This window comes from Sus scrofa, chromosome 4 (genome assembly GCF_000003025.6).
Source record: "Sus scrofa isolate TJ Tabasco breed Duroc chromosome 4, Sscrofa11.1, whole genome shotgun sequence".
In the NCBI taxonomy this organism is placed as follows: Eukaryota; Metazoa; Chordata; class Mammalia; order Artiodactyla; family Suidae; genus Sus; species Sus scrofa.
In genome coordinates this window covers 7,148,890-7,175,232 of record NC_010446.5, presented here as the reverse complement: position 1 = coordinate 7,175,232, position 26,343 = coordinate 7,148,890, and the positions used below count along the sequence as shown (strand labels likewise).

General features: G+C 56.2%; 1 protein-coding gene across 3 annotated transcripts in view; it reads right to left on the bottom strand.

The window, feature by feature from the left end:
• Window positions 244–26,343, bottom strand: part of ZFAT (zinc finger and AT-hook domain containing) — a 205,298-nt gene continuing 179,198 nt past the window's right edge. For all 3 annotated transcript variants that reach the window (XM_021088872.1, XM_021088873.1, XM_021088874.1), the window contains 3 exons: window positions 25,497–25,623; window positions 22,736–22,866; window positions 244–1,155 (listed from right to left, as the gene is read on the bottom strand). In XM_021088872.1, coding sequence (XP_020944531.1) covers window positions 916–1,155; window positions 22,736–22,866; window positions 25,497–25,623 — 498 coding nt within the window. In that variant the 3' untranslated portion in view covers window positions 244–915. The remainder of the gene's footprint in view (window positions 1,156–22,735; window positions 22,867–25,496; window positions 25,624–26,343) is intronic.

Genomic DNA, 26,343 nt, shown 5'->3' with positions numbered 1-26,343 from the left:
GAGGCTGCTGCCAGGTCTTGGCTGCAGCAAATCAAACGCCAGGTACCAGGAAGCGGAAGGCAGGACCATGATCCTCAAACTGGCCCCTCAGCAAGGCTAATGCTTTAGAGGGACAGAGAGCATCGTGATCGCAGATGGGGCCGTTCTAGGTGGGGCCCAAATCCCAGATTTGGTTTCAGGAAGGGGGAACACACACCATCCAAGCCACAGGAGGAGCAGAAGAAGTACACAGGCAGAGACAGCTTCTATTCTATCCACCTCGCCTCCTTGGAGTGGGAGGTGAACAGCAAAAAGTGCATTTATTTAAAAAGCAGAAGGATTCCAAGAGAGTAAGCGGAGACCCCACCAGGGATGAGCGTGGGAGGGGCATCAAATCGTGGTTACTTCACAGGATAACAAGCGCCCTTGATGCATGAGGAGGGCAGAACTTTGTAGATACACCCCTCCCCTCTGTTCTCTCCTAGGGGACTCAAAACCAGGAGGTCGAGTTCTCTGCGATGGCTGTCTCCCGTCACCAGGCTGCGGAGCAGTCCCACATAAAGATTCGGCTCCACCTCCGAGACTGATCCAGGGAAGATGCTGATGAGGGCTGGGGGTCTCTGCTGGAGTCTCAAAGCAAAGGGGCTACGCGGTATGGGCCATGTTTGGGGAGCTGATGCAAGTGTCTTTCCGGAAGCAGACGACTGGGGGGGAGGGTGGTGTCTGTGCTGGGGGCGGGGCTCCTGTACTGCTGGTGATGCCCATCGCCATGGCCACCCAGAGCAGGACCAGGAGCGCCCCACCTGGCGGCCGGGGCAGGGAGTACAGAGGAGAGCACCCGGGGACGGGGGGCACTGCTGGGGGCTCCCAGTCCTGGTGCCCGCGGCGTCTACCCAGCCTGGCCAGCCCTGCCCGTGGCTTTGTCTGACGTGTGCCCTAGAGCTCCTGGGCCGGCTGCCCCACAGCCGGCTCCTCCACGGGCTGCATGGCCTCCTGCACGTAGACGATGAACTCCGAGGCCTCCCCGCCCTGCGTGTAGACCGTCACCGTCTCAATGCCCTCCACATCGTCGGAGGACACCACCAGGTGATGCTGCTCGGCCAGCTCCACGGAGGCCTGCTGGAGGGTCTCCTGGATCATGACCGTGTGGTTGGAGCTGGGCTCCTCGTCGGTGACCTGTGGGAGGGCAAGAGAAAGGTCACATGGGCCGCACGTCCAGATCAGCCTCGACAACAGACTCCCAGCCCATGGAGCATCTGGTACATTCCAGGAGCTCGTCCTTCCTGCAGGGGATGTCTCGGCAATGCTCTATGCTTGCTCTCACCTGCGGCTTATAGGCAAGAGGGCGATGCTCACTGCTGCAAAGCCAGGGGCCCCAGCGGTGGCTGATGGTGGAACCCAAGTTCAAACTCAAAGTCCAAGCTCTTCTCTCGATGCCAAGCTGCCTCCCAGAGGTGTTGGGGGCTGCCGAGGGTATGGTGGTTGGAAGGCACCATGGGAGTTGCTTCCTGCGACTGTGTTGAGGGTTGAGTGGGGGGGGTCTCCTGGAAATTCACAGCTGGCCCGCTGAGTGGTGAGAGAGGGACCAGCTTACGGGGGTCATCTGTCTCTCCGCCCCGGGAGCTGAACTCTGAAGGTCAACAGCACACTAGGCACTGAGGCCCCTGCAGGACTGGTTTCCCCAGATGTCACCCATCAACACTAATGCCCTGGCAGCTCTGCAGGGCAGTCGCTGCCCCAGGGCTGGGCAGGAGAGCCTGTTAGAGCATCGGCCAGTGAAGTGCTGCAGGCTTCCAAGGGCAGGCCTTTCTCTGTAGCTCTGAGCAGGCAGATTCCAGACAAGGCCACATTCCAGCTGCTGCGAAGGCCCCAGGTCCCTGACTCTGGGTTCTGGTCTGTTTTACATCCATCTTTGATCTCGAGAAGAGAAATCAGACAAACACGGGGAAGATTTAGGAAGCGTTGAGACCCCGAGAGCTGCAAAAATGACTGAGGGTAAGAAAACCAGCCCAGGATCAAAATGAAGGGACCTGGAATTGTTGAGCAGGGGAATGAGAGAGCCCCCAGATGCAGGGGTGGACGACAGAGAGACCTGCCTTCCCACAGGGTCCGCCAGGCGTGGGGAGAGAGCACTGCTGCGCCCGGCACTTGGCGAGGCTCCAGCAGCAGCTCCACTGCTACTCGCTGTGAGCCTCGGCCAGACGCTCTCCCGGTAACCCTCTGCTTCACCATCTGGGAACCAGGGGCTCACGGGCCCGCTTCAGAGAACTGCCAGGCGAACTGAGGAAGATCCCGCTTGCCGAGCGGGTGCTTAATCACATCACTGCCCTCCGAGCCTTCCATCACGTACTCATCAATGTTGTCTTAAGGTCCTGCGGCATGTCCGGTAGGCATATTCACTCAGCCCACAAGAACTCTGTCACTTCCTCAGGTCCCAGTGGGCTGAGTTCCGTGAGGGCAAAGATGGCACAGTCTTTCCCCAGAGCCCGGTGGGCGGGCGGGATGGGGGAACAGCGCCGGCCCTCAGTGTGTGCGGGACATGCTTCCCTAGATGCAGATGCTGAGGTGAGGCTCAGGCAGCCCGGGAGGAAACTCACCACCTAGCAGGGCAGACACAGGCCCTCAGGGATGCTCTGGCAGAAGGTGGGGTGACCTCGGGAGGAGGAGGAGTAGGGACAGGGCTCCAGGCACAGAGGGGAGCAGCACCAAGACCCCCGGATGGAACGGGGAGCAGAGGGTTTGCTCAGCGGCCTCCACGAGCTCCCGTTCATGATGCTCTGACTCCCCTCCCAGCTGGAGCCTGCCTGGGACGGCCTCCCCCTTGCTGCCTGCCCTCTGTGACTTGCCAAGGCGCCAGGCTACCTCTGAAAATGGCTCCCCAGCTTCCAGGCCCTTCCTCTGGCCCTGTGCCCGCACCATTCCCTGTCAGCAGGAAGGGCTGTGTCAGAAGGGGGCTTAATCCAGAGAAGAAAATGGACGAGGCCCGTCTGGGGTGGGCTCTGCGCAAGGTTATTGATCGGAAGGAACTCTTAACTTGGACTGACAGAACTTACCAGAAGCCAGAGAAATACCTGAGTGGAAGGTATTCATACATTCAGCCTAATGTGTTTTTCTACAGTTAGATGGAGGCCCTTTTCCTCGTCTTCTTTTACTGTTTGTTTCAATTTCATTTAAATGGGAAAATGTACTGAGAACCAAGACTGTAGAAGTAAGTATTGATTTATTGCACTTGGAAAGCGGGAACCTGATAGGGGCTGGGCAGAGGGGAGGGAATACGCAACACATGCTTTCCTCCCAACTGCCAGGAAATTCTACACGAAGGAGAAAGTCGGGGGCCACAGGTGACTTATGCTGGGGTCCCAGGACATCACATGTGCAAAGCAAGGGGACTTGCTTCAGGTAAACAAATGACAAAATGGTGATAGAAAGGGTGAAAAAGACCAAAAAAAAAAAAAAAAAAAGGGTGAGATCAACCAATACACAAGCTTTAAGACGTGCTCCTGGGCACGACCCCATTACCTGCAGACCGTGTTTGCCATCGCGATAAAGCCTAAAATGAGGAGGACGTTGCTAACAACGTCACTGTCCTTCTGAACCACTCTACCATCGTGATGCCTGAGCACCAGCAAGGGCTGACACCGCCGCCCCGACACGGGGACGCTGCCGGGCCCAGGGTTTGATGAGCAGAGGCGGCAGCCCCTGTTCCCATGGCACCAGGGCGGGCACACGGAGATCCCGAGACGACCGAGGCATGGCCTCTGCCCGCTTCTGCGGGAAGAAGGCTGGAAACCAAAATGCGGCCGCTGTGTGTGAAATAAGGGAAAACAAGGTGCTGAGAACTCTGACGCAGCAGCGCCCGGGGCCACTTCCTGGAGGGTGCTGGTGTCTGCAGATGGTGGGAAACGCACCGCAGGGGAGAGGAGGCAGCAAAGTGCAGGTGTGCGCCCCCAGCGTTGCCAGGACCACCTCCCAGTCGCCAAACCCGCTGAGCAGCGTTCCGTCCTCACCTTTCCAGAAGGTTCTCTGCCATCGGACACTACTGAGCCGACCTCAGCTTGACTCACTGAGACCCTCTGCGCTGCTTCCTCAGCCTTCCCATTCCAGGCTTCCCCACTGTGCTGCTGCCCACCTCCAAAGCCTGGGGGTCCCCACATCCCCGCTGCGTCCCCTCTGGGCCCCTCGTCTGCACAGAGGCTTTCCTCCTGGCTGAGCCTGGGACCCCCGGGTACCGAGCCCAGGCCCCAGACCTCAAGTGTGTCTGCACACGGGCGGTTCTCGGGCCGTGCGTTCGTCAAACGTGCACCGGTCACGGGAGAGGCAGTGCTGGGGGCGGCGGCGGGGGAGGCCGGAAGCGAGGTTCCCAACAAGACTGGGAAGAGGCCGCTCACCAGCTGAGAGGCTGAGACCTGTTTCACAGGACGACACTCACGCGACCCGGGGCAGCCTGGGACCCCAACCTCTCTGACTCGAGGAGAAGGTATACTGAGCGCCACTCTCTCTCCCTCTCCCTCTAAATATCCGGGCTTATTTGCCCGGATTACCTTGTCTGTGTATTAAGTCTGTTTAACATGATCCTTCCTCTATTTTTTATCCGCAGTTTTCAAGGGATTTGTCCAGCCGAACCAGCAGGCAGACTCATTCACTGCTGATTGTGGGAGTAAAAGAAACTTTCCAAACATGGTCCTTTGCGCCGTGGTCCTTTCACTAGAAAGAGTGATGGAGACAAAGATAAGTGTCTTTCACACAGGTTCTAGAAGGAGCCACCTCCAAGCTGGCGCAGGTGTAACAGCCAGGGCGTCTTAACTAACAACTCCCAGGGCTTGGCTGCCACGGGGCCGAGTCTGCGCTCTCAGGAGCTGTGTGAGCAGCTCTGCCAGGCCTGCAGATGCTCCAGGTCCTGTAGAAAGAGGGACCCCAAGGGCTGATGGCTGCATCACACAAAAGGGTTCTAGGGCTTTCGGCAGTGAGCCCCTCCCCACCTCCATGCCCTCCCGAGCTTCGAGGGTCTCATTCTGCTTGGTTCCGGGTTCTATGTTTCTGCAAACCACAGACCTCCTTCCCCGCCCCATCCCCAGCCCCTGCACACAACAGCCTGTGGCTTGGTCATCTCTGAATGAAACCTCGACTATCGAGTGACCCAGCTAATGTCAAAGAGCTGGAAAGGAGCAAAAGCTGGATGTTGGCCTCAAGTCCAGGGACCTTCCTCAGCTAGGGTAATGTGGCAGCGACTAATGGGATTACAGGCCACGGCTCAGTAAGGTTAAATTATTACCCTTCACCCACCCCGATCAGTTCGTGGCTGGCTGTATAGCTCTCAACCATTTTCTTTGTTCAAAATGATCACTCGAGTAGTTTAATCTATTAGCACAGGCTTAAAATTGTTCTCCACAGTGGAAAAGCTACGGCTTCACAGTGTCATTATCCCCTGAGACGGGTCCTCCATTCTCCCTGAATGCCGTAGCTAACACATCTTCCTGCTAAATTATTAGCAGCCCCGCGAGCTTAATGGAAAACCTGAACCCCTAAGACGGTGCAAATTATTCACTAAGTCAGGTCTGAGTTCTACAGTTCTGCCCACCTCAAGGGTTCCAGAATCCAGGCCAGATCACTCACGAGCCAGGTGCTGGCTGAAGAGCAGCTCCCCACCAAGGCCCCCCCCCGCTTCCGAGGCTGCAGGGCCCGGTCCTCCATGCACTCAGCAAACACTGCTGGGACGCTGCCGTGCGCTGGGCAGCCCAGCTGCCTCCCTTATCTTTCGAGGCTCCTACTCCCCTTCCTGCCCGGCTTCCTCTCCCTCCTCCAGCCCCCTCTCTACTTTATAATGATCACTCCCAGCAGTGAGGCTTTCTCCCTCCCACATCCAAGAAACTCCCCAGAAGTGCCTCAGCTGGGGGAACCCCCCCTTGAGGAAGAGGCAGTCCCGGACGTTCCATTGTGGCTCAGTGGTAATGCACCCGGCGAGTATCCATGAGGATTAGGGTTCGATCCCTGGCCTCGCTCAGGGGGTTAAGGATCTGGCATTGCTGTGAGCTGTGGTGTAGGTAGCAGATGTGGCTCGATTCCGAGTTACTGTGGCTGTGGGGTAGGCAGCAGCTGCAGCTCTGATTCAACCCTTAGCCTGGGAACTATCATATGCTGCATGTGAGGCCCTAAAAAGAAAAAAAGGAAGGGGGGGGTCCCTGTGCTCAAACGCTCTGCGTGGAGCCCCCAGCAGGGCTCTTCCACAAGGTTCTCTACGCACAGATCTCCCCGCTCAACCTGCAGCCTCTCGAAAGCAAGGACAGGTTCATCCTGCCAGACCAGTGCCACGCCCTCGGCACACGAGAGGCACGGGCGGTACCTGCACAACCATCCAGGTAGAACCTGGACGTGAGCACCAAGAGGACAGCCTGCCACCTCTGCCGGCTCCAGCCGGGCTGCCGCTGCCCCGTCTCAGGCTAATGGGAGCCCACCTGGCCGACGTGCAGGCAGAGAAGAGACAGGCTGTCCACAGCAGGGCCCCCATTGGCTCCCGAAGCCCTGAAGGTCCATCCTCTTCTTAGACAGGAGAGGAGCTGGGGCTCCGAGAGGAAAGAAACTGCCCAGGACCACACTGCTGGAGACAGAGCCCGGATCTTCCAAGTCTTGCTCTGAAAACTCCTTACCCTGCGCCAGAGGACCTCACACCAGGCCACAGAGCAGGCCCGCTTACTGGAAGAACAGGGCCCAGCACCCAGCGTGGTGCCTGGTCCGTGGGTGAGCAAGCCCCCCCACCCCTCCGTGATGTCAAGGGCACATCTGAGGTCTGGTTCCCCAGCGCCAGAAGTTGTCCAAACAGGCCATAATAACACTAGGCTGGTGGCGGGGGGGCTGCTGTGCCCAACATTTCCAGATCCTAGCCTCTGATCCTCACAACACCTTAGCGGGGGGCCAGAGCCCCAGCTCCCCGGCTTCAAAGGAGAGTGGGGCTCAGGGGAGGATGAGCTTCTCCAGGGGGCCACGCTCGGGCCCACTCTGCGCCCCAGCACTCCCCGCGGCCGTGAGACGATTCAGTGCACAGCCTCTGGGACCCTAAGTCTCTGCCAGACAGGTGATCCCAGGCCACCGTCCACAGCACAGGACTCGGCCAGGCAGGGGCTGCCGAGCCAGGGCCACGCCTTCTTCTCGGTTCTCCCACTAGCCTCATGCTCTGACCCTGGCACCCCCTTCCTCGCACTTTTATGTCCTCATTAATGAGAACACGCCAAGGGACTCCCCTGTCCAAGGGTCCTCGCCCCTCAGACCCAGATGGTCGGGGGGCCGGGAGCAGGGCAGAGACGGGGGCACAGCTTCCTCCCGCGACACCTCGTTCTCAGGAATCCGAGACACCGGCTGAGAGAAGCAGGGGAGGGGCTGTCGGGTCAAGAGGAGAGGCCCAGGCAGAGCCGGGGTGGCCTCCCTCTGACTGCACTTCACCCTGCGAACAGGCCTCGCAGCCTCTGGCTCAATCCCTAACACCGGTTTTTCTGGGCCATAAACCGCACCAGCTGCGACCCCTCCCCAGGACATCAGCACAGCCCAGAGACATCCAAGGACAAAGTACCAGGACAGAGGCCAAGACGGAGGGCTGAATGCCACAGAGGAGACTCCCGCTCTCCTGCTGTCTGGGTGTTTAAAGCAGCACCCTTTCAACTTCAATGCCCAAGCGTGCATCCGTATTCCCCCAGAGCTTCCGAAACACTGCAAAGAACCTCCGGGGCCCTGAGTTCCCCACAGGCTTGGGCAGGGGGGCGGGGGTGGGGGGACCTCTGGTCCCTAAAAGAGGCCCCGCTCCTCACCAGCCCAATGCCCTTAACAGACGCCTGTGACGTCACTCGTGATGGGGCTTGGGCATCCCCCACGCAGCAGGCCGGCTCTGAGCCAGGCTAGCTCGGTATCTGAACTTGGCTCCCAGCACATAAATGATGAAAAAAAAGACAAATTAAATTTCTGTTGACTCCAAGATGGAAAGAAACCTGGATGACACCTACTGGGATGGTATCAGCTTAATGTCTATTTGGTTTATAGTCTTTGGAATGAAAACGGCCATCACGGCACCCCTGGTCCGATGCTGCCCGGAGCCCCTGGCGCTCATCAGCCTCGCAGCCCCACAGGGATGGACGCTGCTGACCACCTGCCCTGGGAGAGTGTTTCATGAGCCCCTCCTGGACGGGGACCCCCCTCCCTTCATGTTTGGGGGGGCTGCCCCCTGCCCTCTCTGCCCCGAGGCATCCTTCACATCTCAAATCTACTTTTGAATGTTGAACCCGGTTCCTCTATTAAACTGCGTCATGGGGATGGCCCGCTCTCCGCTGTCATTCATGTCCTTGAAAGGGCGGGTCTGGGCTGCAGGCCAGGGGCGAGCAGAGAGGCCGCAGTCCTAGCTCCTCAGGGCTGGCCTGTGGCTCCGGGGAAATGGCCTCGGGACCTACCCCTGCTCAATCGGCCGTGGGCTGGGAGCAGGCAGGACGGCGTGGTGAAGGCCACCACCTCGCAGAAGGCAAGGAGGCCCACACGGGCAGGGCTCAGGGCCTGGCCGGGGCGCCCCCGTCTACGCCCCTCTCTCCTCCCTGCCGCTCCCTCCGTCGGCATCTCACCTCCCTCGAGTTACCGTCACGTCTCACAGAGACCTTAACAGGAAGGCCCTTTGCAGTCCGCAGCGTGATTTCAGGTCCCTCATGGCGTCTAACTCACCCGCAGCCCCATGAAGAGGGCGGGCAGGGAGGACGGCAGCCGGTCTTTTTGAGAAGCCAGGGCTCAGAGCGTTCATGGGACCCCACCGCTAGTGACAGAAGATTCTGGAATGTGAAGCCGAGCAGGGCCCTCCAAGGCCTCAGTCTTTCTTATTGGCTCTGTTTAAATCGCAGTGACCTCCCGTGACCCCTGGGGTGGAGCCCACGCCCCCCCAGAGGGAGAGATGGGCGCCTCCCGCCCCCTCCCTCCGCGCTCAGCTTAGTTTCTGGACAAAGGCATGCTGTCTCTGGCCCTGAACTTCTGCCCTGACTGCTCCATCTGCCTGAAGCCCCGCCTAGGACCCGTCCCTGGAGAAGGTGGCCCCGGGTCCTCTCGTCTCAGAGGACCCCATCACTCGGAGCCTGGTGACAGCTGGCACAGACACAGCGGACCCTGCTTCCTGAACGCATCAGGGCATAGAGCGCGGAGTGGAAGTCTCCTAAGAAATGTGCCAACCTTGCTCACAGGCCACAAGACGAGCACAGCCGGCCACGCAGGTGCCACAGAGAAACGGCACTGGTGACAGGGACAGCCAATGACCATGGCGAGAGGCCCCCTAGAGGCCTGTGTCTCCCCAAATGCAAGCGGTCACAGAGGGTGGCCACCACCTCTGGGCCTCTCACGGCACTGAAGGGGACAGTGCCATACAGACCCAGGGCCAGGGCCCCTGGCCTTGTTCAGGTCCCCTATGCCTGAGGCCGCGGGTGCTCCCCAGTGACAGCGCAAAAGGGACAGTCGGCAGGTGAACAGGGTTGGCCTGCATTCCCGCCCAAACGCACGGAGAGGGGCGTGTCATTTAAGACTTGGTGCTCGGCGCCCAGCACCCGCCCCACAAACTCTGTGATGAGTGAGGAAAAGGTGCTGTTTAAAGAAGTGAAAAGAAGGCAGCACACGCCCTCACATGCTGTCCTGTGTCCCCACGCTTGGTACAGCCCCTCGGTGTCCATGTCCAGCCAGACCCTGTGTGCCTGGAGCCCCCAGAGCCCAGCGCCCTCTCAGCCTCCTGGGTCCCCTCCCGACCCAGGGAGCTTGTCCTGCTCAGGGCTCCTTGCGTGACTCCCCTGCTCAAAGCCCATCCCCAGGTTGTCACTGTGCCCCTCCCTCATTCCCTTCAGGTTCCTGCTCCAATGTCACCATGTCCAACAGGACAGCGCAGTGCCCCCCTTCCTCCCGCAGAAGCAGTGGCCTTGGACACATTCCGGCCTCCCCTGCTCTGTCACCCCTGGAAATCCCATCACGCACTCATCGATCGCTGAGCTTCAGGAAGGCAAAGGCCTGGGCCATGTTTTTGGCACTTTATTTCCAGCATTGACGATGTGGCCTGGCAGAGGGCAGTGTCTGGCAACACCCTCCTGAACAGACAGCGTCTGGCCCCTGCCTGCACGGAGAGGGGTCAGCAGCTGCCATGGGCACCTACATGCTGTGCAAACAAGGGCCCTTTTTTCTTCTTTCTGCTTTTTCTGTTACCTAAATTCTTAAAATAATGTAGGATTAATAGTCCTTTAGGATTAAAGGATTAATAGTCCTTTAATCATTGAGGGAAATGAAGTAAAAGGTAAAAGAAAAAAAAAAAAAGAAAACGGGAGAAGGAGGAACATGCAGAGTTGCTTCCTCCAAACGCCACAGGGCGTTTTGGCCAAGAAAGCGTTCGCCCTCCGCAGCACAGCACAGTCACCAGCACAGGCCCCAGGCGGGCGCCTTTAAAAGCCGCAGAGGAACTGAGCTCTCCAGAGCGGCCTGTGCGTGGGGAGGTGAGAGGCGGGCAGGCGTACAGCCCACACCTCTAGAGAGGACAAGGTCCCAGGCCAGGACTGCCTCCAGTTTCGCCCCAGCAGGAAAGAAAGTGCTGCGGAGAGTGAACGCAGAAAACCCTGCAGGAGGCAGCTGCAGGCACTGGATCAGATCAAGGCCAATTGTCTCTGGAAGACAGATCGCATTTTGAAGGGTCCTTGCCGCATAAAATGCTGCCTGCCGGGTCCTCACATGTAACCAGGCTCTACGGAGCAGCACTTGATGGTCACAACAAACAGCTGGGCGGGTGGAGGTCACCAGGGCCCAGATGGACCGAGGAACCAGGAGACGGAGAGAAAGCGTGAATGCCAGGAGCAGACCTGCAGGGCTGGGGCTGCCTGGGGGGAGCAGGGCTATGCAGCTGCGTCAGCACCTGCTCTCACACACAGCGGCCTCTGTCCGGACACCTCTGAATGGCGAGCCATTTACGGAATAAGCCACCTGACAACCCCCCCCCCACTTGTCACCTGCGGAGTCCCCAGGCACTGCAGACACCCTACTGGCTCTCTCCTGTTCCGCTGAGAATCGAATGTGTGTCAGACATGCTGCTGGAGGCTGCAAACAGAACCGTGGGCCCCACACGCTCCTTGAATGGGCCTGCAGTCTAGTCGGGGTGGGGTTGGGGGGAGGACGGGATACCACCACCCCCTGGCCCCCTGGGGTGAGCAGGGAGCAGGCAGCAGGGGTGCAGGGGGTGGGTCCTGAAGGAGCTGACCCTGGTCCTGAACACTGTAGGGTTCCCGGGTATCAGAAAAATGCTAACATCTAAGGTCCCTTCCGCTGCAGACATTCTCAGATTCCGTGACACGGCAAGAAGCAGAGGGTCCCAGACGAAAACCCAGACACCACGACTGGATGGCAGGGATGAAAAAGGATCAACAGTTGATTGTTGATCAATCAGTTGATCCTTTCAGGTAAAATACGCTCCTGTTTGTGTTTAAGCTCTGGGGTAGGAGGCTTGGTTTTTTTCCCCAGCAATTAGGGTTTCACTCACTGCTTATTTTATAACCAAGTGAGGGCTTCCTCCAGCAACCTCCAAAGGGACTGCAGGCCCATTTAGCAAGGCCAATAAGCAGGCACATTTACCTTCACAGCCCTGGGTCAGCTGTGTCCTTGCATAGGTCACAAACAAAAGCAACGTGGTAAATACTATCCTGAATTGATAGAGGAAAAAAGGCATAAAGGAATGTGGTTTGTAAAAAAGCGTCGTAAATTCCCAACTCTAAGACTCTACATACACACAGGACCCCAAAAGGGGGGAAATACACGTGCGAGAAGCTTGTGGCAACATCAAAAGATATTCGTGGGCAGGAAGAAGCCATTCTGTACATCAATGAAGATTTAAAGCCTTTTTAAAATAAGAGAAAAGGACTGCACGGGAAGCAGGCAGGGCCAGGCATCCTCAGGAGAACATGGCCTGAGGCCTCCCTCCACCCTGTTTTTCTCTTGGTTGTTAGGAGACAGCAGATACTTTTTCTTCTCTGAAAATAAGGACCCATAAACAGTCCAAAGCCTGGGTTGTAAAGACTGCTGGCTAAAAACAGTCACCACCAGTCCCCACACGCACCTCCTGGCCATCGGAGACGCTGCAGGGTCCTGCTGGCCAACACTCGGCCCCCTGGTGCTAAGGCCCCAGAGTGTCCTTGTCCACGGGGCCCTGGCCTATGGGGGATGGGCAGGGCCAACTCTCTCTGCTGTGACAGAGGGGCCCGGAAACAGAAGAGATGTGCCTCCTATGGCCCTAAGCCCATCAGAGGATGAGGCTGAAAAGGCTTGCATGGTGGAGTTCCCATCATGGAACCCGACTAGGATCCATGAGGACTCGGGTTCGATCCCTGGCCTCACTCAGTGGGTTAAAGGATCCCGAGTTGTCATGAGCTGTGGTGTAGGTCACAGATGTAACCCACAGATCCCGGGCTGCTGTGGCTGTGGCGCAGGCTGACAGCTACAGCTCTGATTCCACCCCTAGCCTGGGAACTTCCAAATGGGTGCGGCCCTAAAGAGACAAAAAAAAAGGCCGCCGCCCTCTCAAGGGAGAAAGCTGACTGGACTGCCAGGGCCGGAGCAGTCCATGTTCTGTTCAAAGAACAGCAATCCTGACCAAACAGTAAAGCGATCACTTCTCAAACTCACCCAGGTCAGTTCCTTCGAGGCAAAGTAGGTCTAAGAACAGAACCGGTAACTGCACCGTCTTACCTGGAGCACCACTGCAGCTTTGACACCCACCCTGGGCGCTGACCCACGCAGCCTAAGCCGCTGCATGGAGCCTCCGCGTGGACACCACTTCCTGCTCATCAAGTCCACACGCCCGGGTCTCCTTGTCACTCCCTGCCTCCGAGGAGGAGGAGCCACTGACCCTGCCTCTCTCTGGCGGTTCTCCCCTCTGGAGCCCCTTCTGGCTGGGAGCCCCTCACCCAACTCCCGGCAAATGGCCACAATGACACGCTCAGCACCAGCTCTCCTCCATCAGCCCCTCCAGAGCGGTGACCAGGATGCCGTAGCATCTGCACGTGGTAAGGGTCAGACTGTCTCCCGCCACAAACATGTCAGTTTACATAATGCAAGGAGGCACTGGCCTGCCTGGACCAAGGACAGCCCCTCCTGGGCAGCAGGCGGTGCTGCATCCAAGCTGGGACTCCTACTGCCAAGCACGGGCCTGGGTGGCTCTGTGGGTACTGCCTGAGGGGCAGAAGCTTCCAGAAGCAAAAACACTTACGGCTGGATCCTACAAGCACAGGCGGTGAAGGAGCTTGTCACTCCTAGGACAGGAGCTAAGATTTCCCCAAGACTTAGCCAGTGTCAGGCATGCCACCAACTGCTTCATTTGCATAATTACAAATTATGCAATTACTGGGACAGGTTCTATTATTTTCCCATTTTACAGATGAGAAAACAGAAGTTCAAAGAGGAGAAGTGCTTTGTTCCAGGTCACACGCTATTAAGTGACAGGCAAGGGGTGGAACCCGGACAGTCCCAGGCCAACAGAGGGGCTCCCTCTCTGAGTGTCTGTGTTCCTCTAGAAGCCGCTCCTCTCGGGCCCTCCGCTCCTAAGTCACCGTGGGCAGAGCACTCTTCTCTCAGGGGGTGGCTGGGCCACCACCCACTTCTCTGGTTTTTCAGGAGGGTGGACTTGGGGCTCCTGTTAAGGCCTCCAGGCCTCCACTTGCACCAGGGCGGGCACGTGGGGTGTGAGCAGAGGGCGCTCCTGACCCGCACTCCCTGACCGCGTTCGCTTTCCTGCACCGCCTATGAAAGTACCACCGAGGCAGCCCCAAAACACAAATCCTCCCGCTTCTGATCTGGCTGACGTCTCCCACCAGGCGAGGGAGTTCTCTGCCTTCAAGGGCTCAGGGAGGAGATCCAGACCCAGCTCACACCCGGGCTCGAGGTCAACCACGTCATCCAACAACACAGTCAGGGGAGTGAGGGCCCGTCCCAGACACAGGCTCCAGGGAACCGGCCTGGTGTGGGGCAAGGGCTTGCTGCGAGGGCCGCACGGAGGCCAAGCCCTGGACGGCCAGAGGTCGGCCCTGCAGAGCCCGGGGCGCCTCAGTGTGGAGGCCCGGAGGTGGGTGCAGAGCAGCCCCGAGAGCTGCTGCGTAAAGGGCCAGGAGATGCGGGGAGAACCAGGCTGCTGGGGGCTGGGAGGCCAGGCCCAGGGCCCGTTCTTCAGGCTCCTGGGGGGTTTTCAGTGAGGGACACCAGCCTCTGATTCCCACTTTGAAAAGATGGCTCTGTCTGCAAACTGAGCTTAGAGCAGCAGGAAAGGAAGTAAGGAGACAGGTGAAGAGCAAGGCTGTGACCAGGGAGGGGGCTGGCGGCTTAGACAGAGCTGCGCACGGGAGTCGCTGGGACCAGGGGCGACGGTGAGATGCCGAGTCTGACTCAGCACGTCTGGGGGAAACCGAACACTCTGCATTTCTAACCAGCTCCCCATGCTGATGCCGCTGGCCCAGGGACCACATTTTTGCATAGTAAGGGCTTGTTGGAGGCGGCAGCCTTGGGACAAAGGGGCTATTTAAAGTACGTTGGGAAGGGAGCAGCCACAGCAGGGAGGGAGCTTGCTGACAGATCAGATGCCGGGCTGAGGGGCGGAGGAGACAGGCCCTGAGCAGCTGGAGCAAAGAAGAGCATGCGTGTGCTCCACAGGGAAACGGATGGAGAGGAGGTGGGGGGAGGGGTGTGGGGACCAGAGGCCTTGTTTAGAGGATGGAGGCTACTGCCCCCGTGGAGTGAAAAGCAAGAGCAGCCCGCAGCAGCACTGCCCTGGGCCAAGCCCCAGGACGGCTGGACCAGACCCACGGGGAGGGGAATGGGAGCTCCGGCTTCTCCAATTACGACTGTCACAGCCCGGCCTTTGCCCCTAACCTGAAGCCGACTGAGTGATCTCAGGCGGCAAGGCAAAGCTGCAGAGAGCAGGGAGGTACCTAAAACCCACCTGCCTTGGCTAAAGACACGGATCAGGAAACAAGCACTCGAGCGAATAGAAACAGACGCAACAATATTATAACTAAAATACTGCAGGGTTCTGCAAATCACACCGACCAAGCTGTGGCTTCGTGGGGCATAATGGGAAAAATCAAGTCTTAGGAAGAGGAAAAGAGAAGCTGAGTTCAAGAGACCAACACCTTCACAGCAGCTCCAGACGCTTTCTATGAACAGGAGAGTCAGAATGGGACAGGGGAAGAGCCTTTGTTCTCTATTTTTTTTTTTCCAGACAATTTCGCACGTGGCCACAGATGTATCATGGAACTTAACTTTTAAAAGTTCACAAAGAAATGGCATTTTCCGTCACTGCTATGGAATAAGAGGGCTCAGCATGTAATAACAGAGCCATGAAAGGAAGCAGTTCTGAAAATCAGCTGTCAGAAATCACACCAGAAACAGAAAGCTCCGAAGGAGGCTGTATTTAAGACAAAGAAGAAAAGATTCAGATGACTCAGGGTGAACTAAGGAAGCTCACAGAGGACAAGAGGTGGCATCAGGTGACAGAGAGAGTAACCCATCCTCCAGGCCCGAATGAACTGTCTCCATGTCTATGCCCAGGTGCTCTGTAAGGAACCTGAAGTATGCAAATATTTGAAGAGGCCACCTGTGTGTGTAATCAGAAGCTTGATGTAATGAATGCTGGCGGAGGCCCGGGATCAAATAAATTGTACCACCAGCTCTTCAGGCAGCAGCCGAACTTCAGTTGAAAATGGGTCTCGGAGTTTCCGCTGTAACTCAACAGGTTAGGAACCCTACACAGTATCTGTGAGGACAACGGTTCGATCCCTGGCCTCGCTCAGTGGGTTAAGGATTCGGCATTGCCGTGAGCTGCGGTGTAGATCACAGACGCACCTTAGATCTGGCGTCGTCATGGCTGCGGCGGAGGCTGGCGGCTGCGGCTCTGATTCGACCCCTGGCCTGGGAACTTCCATATGCTGCAGGTGCGGAAGCAAGGAAGGGAGGGAGGGAGGGAGGAAACTGTTCCTCACGGGAAGTTCTACAACAGAGGGAAGGGCTACGAAAAGAGAGAAAGGGGTTGGTGAGACTTCGGTATTTACCTAACGATCAAAAGCCCTGGGAACTAAAAGATAAAAGACATCTATCTGGACTGCAGGCATCTCTTCCACGAACAGAGAATCCAGAACTAGATCATCTGAGGGTCTGGAAGCACAGGCACGCCAGTGCCCTCCTCGGTCCTGCAATACGCACCCGAGAGAGACGTGTGGTTCCTGGGCTGGGGCTCCCAAAGGCACGGGTCCGTCACGACCATCATTACACCAGGGAGTCGGTGAGCACGGAGTGAGGGCTGACCTTCCCACCGCACAACGAGGACGGGCAGAAAACACAGGCAGTTACTCTCAGTGCTTTCAACACGACGTGCGTGTTGCCTGGTTTAGGAAAGGTTCCTCAGATGAAGTGCAAGGCTGGCAAAACCACTACAGCGGGAACGCAGACCAAATAGAGGAGACAGCTGAAGATGCCGGCGTGGTGTTACGGTGGACGAGAATAAAGTTTGCCACCACCATGTCCCCACGCAGGCGACTGATCTGAAGACAGATGAGGTTCTGAGGGGGAGACGTGAACACAGAGCAAAGAACGGGTGTCTGTCTGGATTTCCGTGCTTTCGGTGAGGTCAGGGGGAGGTCTGCGTACAGTGTGACTCCAGCAGCGCCGCTGCGGGAACAGGAGAAGGACACTGCTGAACGCGCCGTCACTGGCGCTTAGGGAGAACCAAACGGGGCGGCTGCTTGGGGGAACGATCTCAACTCAGTCCCGCTGGACGGCACTGCGGGCGCCCAGAATTTCTGTGATGGTCAGGGGTCACAAGAGTATCTGGCGTGAACCATCATTCTTTGGCATGATTCAGGTCTCTTGCTGTGTAGTTAAACTATCAAATTAATGGAATGGAGTGATGGTTTTTATTTATTTATTTTTCCTTTTTATGGCCACACCTGAGGCATGTGGAAGTTCCCAGGCGAGGGACTGAACTGGAGCTGCAGCTGCCCGCCTGCGCCCCAGCCACAGCAACACGGGAGCCGAGCCACACTGTCGACCTACGCCGCAGCTCACAGCAACGTGGGATCCTTAACCACTGAGCGGAGCCAGGGATCAAACCCGAATCCTCACGGATACTTAGTCGGGTTCTTAACCTGCTGGGCCCCAGTGGGAACTGGAGTGACTTTTTAAATAATAGTGAAAACAGATTTGTATCCTCACCAAAGTCACCTTCCAGGTCCCTCAACCCATGATTTTGCCACAGGACTTACGAGATGTTCAACATTCCCCCTGCCCCCCAGAGGAGCAGGAGGCTCCTTCTGGGCTCCCCTTGTGTGTGTGTGGTGGGGGGGAGTGTCACAAGGAGCGAGGCTCCCCCAGGCCAGGCTGCCCGGGCGGAGTCCCTCGAGCCACAGCCGGCTTCTCCCCATCATATGCCCCCACACAGACAGACACCGTGGAGGAGTTTCCGGGACCACGTTACTCAGGGCCTTGAATTAAAAACAGGACAGGCTGGACCCGAGTTTCCCTGCAAACAGGCAAGTGATGTACGTGGTTGGCCATAGCAGTGGATTGCATTTCCTCACAAAAATCACGAACTGAAAATGACAAACAGCAATATTCCAGCGCTGGCTGCCAACCAACATGTGTCTTCCAGCAAGAACTGCCACCGAAATTGCCTCTGACTGTGCGCTGCCTGCTGCGCCCAAGAAGGAGACCCTACGAGTTCCTCTCCTCCAGACCTCGCGTCCTGACCTCGCCCCCAGCGCCAGCCACCCCAGGGGACCTTCCCAGAGAAGAAGCAGCCGGAGAGGTGGGTTGTTTTTGACAACGCTGGAACCTCTGTTGGGGGCTTGGATTTTTGCTTTTGTTCTTAACACGCAGTTGGAGCGCGTGGGAAGAACACTTGGGATGTTTAACAAGATGACGGCAGCATAATTCAGTGCCCTGCCAGGCCGGGGGCGGCGTGGGCGAAGCGGGCAGGGCGCCTGCAGCTCCGGGGGGTCTTATTTGCTCCTCCCTGGTGTTCCCCGCCTCAGGCGCACCCGCTGACAGCTGGGAAACATCCAGCTCAGGGAGGGAAAACAATGCACAGAGAGTGGCAATTCTAGGAGGCACTGCAGAGACTCAGGACCGGGGGCAGAGAGACAGAGTATGGCTGAGTACAGTCACTACCAAACGCCACGGGACGCGGAGCAAGAACCCTTGGGTTGCTCCTGACCTGGGGGTGAAAGTGGACAACCCTGGGGGTCGCCTCTTCTCTCAACGACCTGCAAGGTGGCGCTCAGCCCTAAACTTTGAATGGAAACGTCAACTGCACCACGGCACGCACGCTTTCTAGAAGCTGTCAATCATCCTGAAATCTGGGACTTAAAGCCGTCTCTATGACAACTGAGGATCTCAGTAAACAATAACCTGGACTCACAATAACCTTCCACTGGCAAAGAGACCTGAACACTCTGAAATGCACTACATGGATGGGTGTGAGGGCTAATCTCATGTGCCAACCTGACTGCACCACGGGGCACCCAGATATTTGGTCAAACGTTACTCTGGCTGTTTCTGTGAGGGTGTTTCTGCATGAGATAAACATTTTAAAAAATTGTATTGGGGTACAGTTGACTTAACAATGTTGTGTTAACTTCGGATATACAGCAAAGTGAACCAGTTACATATATACTTACACCCATTCTCTTTCAGAGTCTTTTCCCAAAATATACAAAACTCTCATACAGCTTTACATGAAAAAAAAAAAACTGATCAAAAAATGGTCAGAAGATCTAAGTAGACATTTCTCCAAAGAGATGCGAATTTACATGAACAGACTAAGGAAAGCAGACTGCCCTTCCTAGTGTGGGTGGGCCTCATCCAAACAGGTGAAGGCCTGACTCTCCGAGAGGGAGTTCCTCCTGCCTGACTGCCTTTGAGAGGGGACACGGGGTTTTTTCCTGCTCTTGGACGCTAATGGGAATACCAGCTTTGCCTGCATTTCAGGCCTGCCGGCTCTCAGACTGGAATTTACACTGTCAGCTGTCCTGGTTCTCAGGCCGACACCATCGGCTCTTGAGTCTATAACTCGCTGACTACAGACCCTGGGATTTGTCAGCTTGTCAACCTCCATCAGTGAGATAATTTCTTATTTTACACTTACACACGCGTGCACCGTGGACTCTAGCCGATGCGATTGAGTGGAAGACCTTGAGACGGGGAGCGTATCCTGCATCGTCCAGGTGGGCCCCGTACAGGCACGCAGTCCTTCCAGGGAGGAGGAGGTGGGTGAGACTCAGAGAGGGCGATGCAACCCCAGAAGCAGGGGTCAGAGGGACAGGATGGGACAGAGCTCGGCCTGCCTCTGCTGGCTTTGGAGATGGAGGGAGGGAACCACAGTCCAGGAATGCTGGGTGGCCCCTGGGCGGAAAAGGCCAAAAAGGAATCCTTCCAGAAGTATAGCAGCTGTCGACCTTGATTTTCGCCCAGCGAAACCCATTTCAGACTTCTGACCTCCAGAATTGTAAGGTCATAAATTTTGTTGTTTTAAGCCACCGAGTTTGTGATGATTTGTTGCAACTGCAATCGGAAACAAACTCTGAACACATAGTGGCTGCGGCATGAAAGTCTGCTAGATGGATGCTGGAAATTTCTAGTAAAATGTCACTTTCAGTCTCTAAGATAAATTTTAGTCTAGAAGAACAGCAAAGAGTGATTTAAACCATGAAATCAATGGCTCGTGTGAGGTTCTTTTCAATTTATGTTAATACATCATAAAAAATTATAAACAGAGCATATAATTATTTTTTACATGGGAGAGAAATCTTGAAATTTTTAAACATCTAGAATAAATTCATGTACAACCTAGAATTTATTTTTGGCCCTTTGAAAGAGATTCATATACAAGAGGAAACTTCTAAAAGATATCAAGAAGTGCTACCCAATAGTAATTTAAAAGCATTTTTTTCTGCAACATACAGTAGGTACTTTGAGACAATGGGTCCTTGCTATTTTTTCTAGAGGCTATAAATAAAGATTCAAAACGTGAAACCCACAGCGTACTCACACCTACTTCAGCATTTACTGAGCAACTACTGCTTGTAAGATCTCGAGTCGGACAAAGGCAGAGTCCCCGACACCAGGGGTCCCTGCAGGGTGAGGGGGCCCTTCCGCTTCCCGACAGGTGCGCTAGAGCTCACATTTGAGTGGCTAAAGCACCCTCTTCAGACAGATGTTCTCTACTGAAAATGCTAAACCAGAGTCTAGTTCAAAGAAAAGAATTGACACTGACTTCCTTCTCTAATAAAAACGACTATTTAAATGTAAATGATGGGACGGCTGAAGAGAAGGGGGCTCCCTCACCTAGGAGAGCCTGACGGGCAATGCCTTTGCTGTAGGAACGGGGATCTGACCCCTCCTGTCCGTCCATCCACCCTCCCGTCCATCACTGATCCACAGCCTCCGTGCACCAGGGGCCAGGCGCGCAGACAGCATCACGGCTAAGACACACGCTCTTGGGGAACATTTCCAGACGCAGTCACTCAAGGCTGTGTTCAACGCTGACCCGCCTCTTAGCCCTGTGTCTTCCACAAGCCCAAAGACTGAAGGGCGCCCCTATTTTTTGCTGCTGCGACACATCCTACCTGTTCACACTGGCTGTGGTGATGCTTATCTGCCTGATCCCTTGTCATGCTGTCAGCCTAATGCCTGGGAGCACATCTAAGCTGTATCCTAAACCCGTGGCCCTGTGTTACCACTGCCTCGCCTGCGACGCACAATAAATCATGTCTCTAAGTAGCAGCAAATCAATCTAGTTCCTGGAGGGAAGACACAGCCACAATTGGCGGCGCCTCCCTGCAATCCCAGGAGGATTTGGAACCTATGAAACAGCCACAGTTCTCCCGATACCAGCCCGAGGGGACCCTTCCTGGAATGCAAGGGTCTAGCTCAGGACTCCACCTGCCACGATGGAGACGGGGACTTTCAGAGAAGGCAAGACAATGTGAAGACTGCGATCTAATAGATACAAAGAAAGACCAAAAAATGTTTGGCCTAGAGGCGTTTGAATCTGTTCCCAACCAATGCAGGAGCCCAGGCCTTGCAGACTGAAATATCAACCCTCTCCTGCCAACTTCTGTCCAGGGTCTCAGGGACAGAAAGCTTCCTAGTGGGGAGGGTTTCCAGGACATGCGGTCCAGACATTCACCGAAACATGCTACATCCTGTCTGCAGATCCAGAAGCCCAGAGAGAGCCAGAACGCACTAATCCTCCAGAGAATCCCTGAGCTCGAATGTCACACCTTGCCTTGGGCCCCAGGCACGCCTGGGGACTGTCACGGAGGCGGCACTGGGAGGTCTGCTGATTCATTCAAGGCAGGGTCCTGACGACACCTCACTCAGGGAGTGAGAACCGAGTTAAGAAATACCTTTGTTTGTTACCTGTCAAGAGAATCTCACCTCTTTCGCTGTTGACAGTTTCACGTTTCCTTCCTGGTTTTTTACTATCAAATTTAGTACCAAACGAATGGACCTGGCTCAGTCCAGTGACACATACCTCTCCCGGGTCTCTGCTCAGATGCCGAAGTTCCGCCCTGACCCTTTAGAAAATGGCCCCCCGTCCCCGGCCCACGCCCCCTCCCCGCTCCCTTTCACTTGCTCCACTGCTTGGGTTCACATCTGACGTCTCTATGTTTCACTTATTTCATCTTTTCCCCACTAGAGGCACCATTTTTTTTTTTTTTTTTTTTTGGCCACCCCCATGGTGAGTGGAAGTTCTCGGGCCAGGGATGGGGCTGCTGCAGTGACAATGCTGGATCCTTAACTGCTAGGCCAGCCGGGAACTCCCAGAGTAACCACTCTGACGGCAAATGGTGGTTCTCTCTGGGAGCCCAGCATCAAGGACACTGCGGACACTGACTAAACACTTCCCGAGCGACTCACTAAAGAACGGGTAACCGTATGAAACTCCACGGTCTGCAGCCGACCTTCTCCATGAACTTGAACTTTGATTCTAAATTATCCACCCTAGGTCTGCCCTGGCTCTGACATGCTTACTATTGTTTTGCTTTGTTTTTTAAGTATTTGTGTAAATCGGCTTAAATCTTTCAGACGGTGCAGCAGGAGATAGTAGAGCGAGAGGTACAGAGAGAAAAAGGAGGCGGTGTCTGTCTCTCACACTGCGTCCCAACAGATGGTCGGGTCTCTACCGAGGTTGGAAGGGGAGGGAACGAGCCAAAGAGTGTAACAATTGCTAGAGTGGCCTTTAGCCAACACTGGCCTTCGTCCCCCTATCAGTTTGGAGCAGTGACCCCGCGCCGAGTCCATCGAGCAGGATGTAATATTTTCAAAGGCCAGTCCTCGGGGAAACCTTCCTGTTTTCCTGGCTGTCCCCACAGACCCCACTGGCCCCACTGACTCAGGCCTCAGGCACCGAGGCTGCATGTGACCCTAAATATGTCCCGAAGTGTCCACATCATGCTCGTTTCACCCGGGGACTCCTTTCTTTGAAAGGAAATGAATAAAGTTTCCAGAACCTTTCGAAATGTACTATACATTTTCCCCTGTAACACACCTCCCCAACACATACGGAGCCACTGCAGATACAATCCCGTGATCGATGGCGGGAAAATAAGAAAATGCAGGAGACCACACTGATTCCATTCCAAATTCCACCTCGGGCAAGGCAAAGCCCTGAAACGCTAAGGCGGCGGCGGGGTGAGGGGGGCCGTGCGAGGCGACAGTGCCAGTGGGTGGAGGGTCCTACCTGCTTCACGACAGTCACCGTCCCTGGCGCCATGGCAACCACCGAGGCGACAGCCGTGGCATCGTGGGTCTCAGTGCCCAGCTCGATGATCTGCTGGAGGATGTTTACCGCCGTGGGGTCCAGTCGGTCACCTGACCGGGAAGAAGCAAACGGAAAACCATTAAGGGCATTCATGGGCGGTGAAGGTCACGGAACACAACGCAGCCCTTAGCAGAGGCCATCCTTGGGTGGTGCCTTCTCTGGGACGCGCCCTCTTGGCCAGCAGGACTACCGCATGTGGCACGGCCCAGCGGACGTGTTGGTAAGAACATCTCACAATGCCAACCACCCTGCGAGGAGACATCCTGTGATGGCATTATCCCCATTTTATAGATGAGGCCCTACACTGGCAAAAATGGAAGAGACACACCTTGGGCCTCTGGGTCTCAAAACCAGGGCTCCGGCCCCACTGTTCTGAATCCAAACCTGGTGACACAGGACTGCCTCTCAAAACAGAACCCCTGAGCAGCCCCAGCTATGATGTTACAGGGCACAGCTGGCCTTCCCTGAGCGCAGACACCACAGCAGGTGGCCAGTGAGCAGATGCCAGATAAATCACAGGATGCGGGCAAAACTCCCGAGGACGTCTCGACGCTCGAGCCCGTGGGCTTCAGAATTCTAAAGCAACTTAAGCTTGGGGTTCTCTGCGCATCATCTCAAACGACTGGAATCCGTATCATCAGGGCAGCTGCCTGCTCTCCCCCTCTGCCTGGCCACTGGCGACGGTCCTGACCTGGCCCTCTGACCCCGGCCATTCACTCCCGAGGAGGGAAATTCCCGCCTGATGGCCAGGTTAGCATCATGTGATGAGTCTCCACCGGCGTGGGCATCCTTCTGGATGGCTTTCTGCCAGCCGCCACGCTCCAGTGTGAATCAACAAGGGACGAGAGGGGACTCAATGTGTTCTATAGGGGGTGCATGTGGCATGTGACTGAGGCAGCGATATTAGAGACCAGCACAGGTTCACCGTGCACCAGCCTAGCATCCGCTACACACACACACACACACAGTCCTTCGGGGAGCTGTTTCAACTGTGCCGTGCAGCCAACCACTCTCAACATCCAAACACTGAATAAAACATTTACCTTAAAAACATACTGGTAGAAGATTTTAATTCCTCATCCATTTACTCCCTCAGCGACCATTTATCCAACCCAGACTCTCAGCCAGGAGCGTGGTTCCCAGTGGGAATATGGACAAAGCTCTAATACTGCCTCTGCCTCGCTTTCCAGGGCTCACAGGCACTGGGACAGACTGTAAGCAAATCATGACAGCGCCTGGTGGCTTCCACCTCAGCAGGGCGGGGGGGGGGGGGACCAGGAAGCACTGCAGCAATGTCAGATGAAGATGCATTTGCCAGAAAAAGTGCTGGGGGGTGGGGTGGGGTGGGAGGGGGCACAGACCAGGCCCCAGAGAGCACTGGAGCAAGTGGGTGAGAAACGTAGCTCGTGCTGAGAACTGCCGAGTCTGGCCCAGAGGGGCAGGGCTCCGAGGTGGTCGGAGACGGGTGCAGGGAGGCCGGGCCCCAGGGCAGTGGCCCAGCCACCAGGTTACAAAGTCTGCCTTGTTTCCTAAGAGCCAGAGGAGACTAGGGAGCCCTTAGGAGGGAGCAAGCGTGTGTTCCTGGGGGGTGAGGATGGCCAGGCTGTCTTTGCAGCCTCCAGCAATCCTGCAGGCTCTGAAGGTTTGGGAGAGACAGGCACAGGCACACCCGGCTTCAGCTCTGGGACCCTGTTAACAGCCAGAGTCTCCCTGATCCCCGGAGCCTGCGGCTCTCAGGCTGCGGAGCCCAGATCCCCTCAGCTCAGCAGGCTGTGAGCCCAGCCCCAGCCACACGTCTTCCCCGAAGTAACAGACCCCCCGGGGAGTTTTCTGCACACTTTCTCACAAGGTGGGGTTGAGGGGTTTAAGAGCTGGGTGAAATGGCCCGTTCCCACCTGCTTTCACCAGGTGCCTTCACGTAATGCTCCCTCTAATCCGCCTGCCTGACCTCTAGCCCCAAACACAGGGAGGGCTGTGGGCCATGATACTCACTCGTATTCTGTTCCTGCTTTTTGAAAAGAGCATTAAGAAAAGGTTTCCTAAGCACAATGCCCGCATGGCCACTCAACTGGCACAGTGGTTTGTTGTTTTAAAACTGATTTACCATATGAAAAGGATGCCATCTGAGATAAAAGTCCTGACGTGGGGCTGTTCAGAAGAACCGGAAGCAGCCGTCCCGGGCCCGCGGCTCCTCGAGGGCCGTGGGGAAGGCCAGCAGGCACGGCCTCAGTCTCAGCCGCCACTGCCTGCACTGCTTGCCTGGCTCCCACAGGTGCTGGAAGTGCCCTCAGAGCAGATGACTTTGAGGGATGCCCCAGCAGGAAGTCAGGTGACCCGGATTCCAAGAGCAGCCCCAGCCCCCAAGAAGTGGGGGGCCACCAGCCCTTACAAGGACGTGACCTTCCGCCTCGGTGGAGGGAGGACAGTAAGACCTGCTTCTCCGGGGATGACGCCTGTGGACCTTTGGTGACACAGTCGTGCCTCGCTGCCTCTGCTGCGGCTCTGTTCTAGAACACGGCAGGGGACTGCCACCTCCAAGCTTAACATCAGGACCACTCGCGCAACCAGAAAGCAGCTGAAGGAGGCTGACTGCTGGACACCATCCGCTCGCAATTCATTCATTCAGCGTGTCCACCAGGTGGTTCTAAGGTGCCCGGGGAGGCAGGGAGCGCCCTCTCACCGCTCTCTGAGTTGTATCTCAGGTTCTGGAGCGCGGCCACGGCTGCCTGCGTGCCCTGAACGTCCTCTTCAGCTTCCGTGATGTGCACGTACTGGGTGGAGGGTTCCTCGGCCGCCTCTGTGGCTGGCTAAATAGAAACACGGCATCACCCACGTGACCTTCTGAAGATCACCCGCTACCCGAAGTCCCAGGATATGGATTAAGACAAACAATCACACATAAGCGATGCTTTGCAACATCTCATTTACCTGGCACCCCTGAGAAATCAGCGCTCCAATAAAAACCTGCTTCCTAAGGAGAAAACTTCCCTTTGCATGTGCCAAGACTTTTTTAAAGCGGCTTTGGTGCAAAGCTTCCTGCAACACCTTCTTGCTGAAGGAAACAAGAGCTGTTCATCACCAGAGATGAGGCGCCCTCAGAGGTTCTCATGTGTGCCTGTAATGTCCCCACTGCCCCTGCCCACTGCCACCAGCACTACCCTCATCTCCCCGGTGCCCGGGGCCACCTGCCATGAGGCCGAGGGGATGGGCACAGCAGTGGTGACAGTGGGAGGGAGGAGACGACCTCAATCATGTAACTCTCGGCAAGTTTTGGTCTTGGGCCACAGCAAAATCCCAGCCAAGCTTAGCTACTCGCACTGCTCTTATTTTTATAGGGGGGATATAAATAAAAGTGACCACAGAAACTCTGTCTACGCAAAATCAGGACTCCCGAAAGCAGGAAAAGCTAAAGTGACATCCACAGCTATCTCACGCCTGAGGAGAGGAGAGGTAGGATGGAATTCTATCTAGAGATTGATAATCCCCTCTTTCCGGAACAATAAGGTGAGAAGCATGAATGTCACCAA